This window comes from Corapipo altera, unplaced genomic scaffold (assembly GCF_003945725.1).
Source record: "Corapipo altera isolate COAL_440 unplaced genomic scaffold, ASM394572v1 56181, whole genome shotgun sequence".
NCBI classification, from domain to species: domain Eukaryota; kingdom Metazoa; phylum Chordata; class Aves; order Passeriformes; family Pipridae; genus Corapipo; species Corapipo altera.
Window position 1 is genome coordinate 1 of NW_020888652.1, and position 2,698 is coordinate 2,698.

At 50.7% G+C, this 2,698-nt stretch overlaps 1 protein-coding gene across 1 annotated transcript; it reads right to left on the reverse strand.

Annotated features, from left to right (window-relative positions):
* Nucleotides 1-246: 246 nt before the first annotated feature.
* Nucleotides 247-1,173, reverse strand: LOC113942027 (olfactory receptor 14J1-like). Its single transcript, XM_027633166.1, has one exon. The coding sequence runs from the start codon at nucleotides 1,171-1,173 to the stop codon at nucleotides 247-249; it is 927 nt and encodes a 308-aa protein (XP_027488967.1).
* Between the last annotated feature and the right edge of the window lie 1,525 nt (nucleotides 1,174-2,698).

Sequence of the window (2,698 nt, forward strand, 5' to 3'; positions counted from 1 at the left end):
TTTACTTTACTTAAATGCACACAGGGAATGATCCCTCATTTACACAACTGTGGGTCAAAACAAAGAGTTAGAGAGTGAATTAGGTATGAGATGGAGAATAAATTTCTGTGTTAACAACATTAAAAGAGGAAAAAATGTAGGAAACAGCCCCCACAACCACTCTCAAAAGCTTTAGAAAGCAGGCAGGGCCAGTAAAGTGTTACACAATGAGTGTTGTGCAGAAGAAAAGAGGCAGGTTGTTGCTATTCAAAAGCATCTGGTCATCATTTTTCTCAGGGCATCCTTGAGCTCCTGGTTCCTCAGGCTGTAGATGAGGGGGTTCAGTGATGGAGGTAATACTGAGTACAGAACTGCCACCACAAGGTCCAGGGATGGGGAGGAGATGGAGGGGGGCTTCAGGTCGGAAAATGTGGCAGTGGTGACAAACAGGGAGACCACAGCCAGGTGAGGGAGGCACGTGGAAAAGGCTTTGTGCCTTCCCTGCTGAGAGGAGATCCTCAGCACAGCCTTGAAGATCTGCACATAGGAGAAAACAATGAAAATGAAACAACAGAACACTAAACAGACACTAACTACAATGAGCCATATTTCCCTGAGGTAGCCTGAGTGTGAGCAGGAGAGCTTGTGGATGGCAGGGATTTCACAGAAGAACTGGCCCAGGGCATTGCCCTGGCACAGGGGCAGGGAAAATGTATTGGCTGTGTGCAGTAGAGTATGGAGAAACCCAGTGGCCCAGGCAGCTGCTGCCATGTGGGCACAAGCTCTGCTGCCCAGGAGGGTCCCATAGTGCAGGGGTTTGCAGATGGCAACGTAGCGGTCGTAGCACATGATGGTGAGGAGGGAAAACTCTGCTGACATGAAGAAATAAAAGAAAAAGACCTGTGCAGCACATCCTGTGTAGGAGATGGTTGTGGTGTTCTGGAGGGAATTGTGCATGGCTTTGGGGACAGTGGTGCAGATGCAGCCCAGGTCTGTGAGGGAGAGGTTGAGCAGGAAGAAGCCCATGGGGGTGTGCAGGTGGTGGTCGCAGGCTACGGCGCTGAGGATGAGGCCGTTGGCCAGGAGGGCAGCCAGGGAGATGGCCAGGAAGAGCCAGAAGTGCAGGAGCTGCAGCTCCCGCCTGTCTGCGAATGCCAGGAGGAGGAACTGGGGCATGGAGCTGCTGTTGGACATTTTCTGCCTCTGGGTTTTTGTTTCCAACACAGGAGAAGAAGACAGTAGGAGGCCAGTTAGCGTGGACTTATCTAAACAAAGTCAAAGCTGTATTCTACAGACACTCCCCATGTCACACACAGACAGCCTTTTGATTTCTAGGAGATCTTCCTTCAGCTCCAGTGCTGGGTCCCTGCTCAACAGCATTTTCACTGTCATAGCATCACTGTGCTTCTGTACAGGGGTTTCACAAAACAAGGAGATGTTAAGGGACAGGTTTCCAACCTGGAGGGAAATTCACAACTTGGAAGGAAACCTCAGGGAGACAGTCAAGTGTCCTTATGATGGCATTTGATTTAAGCAGACTCAGCTCCTTCCCCAACAAAACAGGTTGCACTGGTAGGGGTCATATTCCGATTGCAGGTGCAAAAAGGACAGCTGAGACTAGTCCTGATGAGTCTAGCAGAGGTGATGCTGGTGCTGCCCACAGGTAGAGCAGTGGCTGAAAGCACATTAGGAAACTCAGATAGACCTACTGAGCACTCACAGTTCAGATGTCTCGGGGACCTGTCAAAATTAATACTTTCTTAATGATTTACTCCTCCCATTCCTCAAGAGTAGAAAACTGAAAACACAATCTCAGGAAATTTCTTTAAACTTATAAAAATCTTTGTCTTGGAAATATTCTGAGAGGGAGATGAAGCTCTGAGCATGTCCTCCTCCTCCTCTACACTCCAGATAGTCTCAGAGTTGCACTTGCAGAATCTGTAGTTGATGGGCAGTGCCAGCTTTACCAGATGCCTCCAGAAGCTGCAGTCCCATTGCCCTGCATGAACAGATTTCCTGTGCCAAGATCTGTTAGAAGTTCTCCCCCAGTGAGGTCTCAGCATCATTCTGCATCTTACAGCCTTTAACTTCTCTCTGTCTCACTCCCCTGCCCTTGGTGCTGCAGGCAGTGCCCTCAGCCCTGCTGGGCTGTGCAGAGGAGCTGCTCACCAGCAGAGCTGTCTCTTTGAAGCTCTTCTTGCTTGCCAGGAGCTCCCTGTGTGCCAGGAGCCCGGCCCAGCTCAGCAGGACAGCAACAGCCCCAGGCATTTCATGACCCTCGGGGGGGTTTGGTGTTGCTTACATGAGACTCAGTCCCTGAGAGGAAGTTCAAACAACTTTTCAAGAAGTCAAAGTGAGATTCAAACACTAAAATTTCCTTTAGTGCTAATGAGTCTCACTGAGGGACACAGCTGAGAACATGTCCCCAGGTTCCAGTTAGAGCAGAAAACTGCAGACAGTGATGACAAGGAAGGACAAGCAAGGGAAAGGTGGCTCTGATGCTGAATAAACCTTGACTTGTTTCCTTAATCCAAAGGGCCAAGGCCTGACCCCCAGCCCCTGGCAAGGCAGATCCTGTCCCTGCCTCATTCCTCAGGGCTCTTCCTGGGGCACTGGGATGTGGGATGTGCAATGCCAAGGGCAGGACCATGGGGTGGCACCTGCCAGGCTGCTGAGCAGGGACAAGGAGGCCATGAGGCCCCAGGGCTGCAAGGGCCAC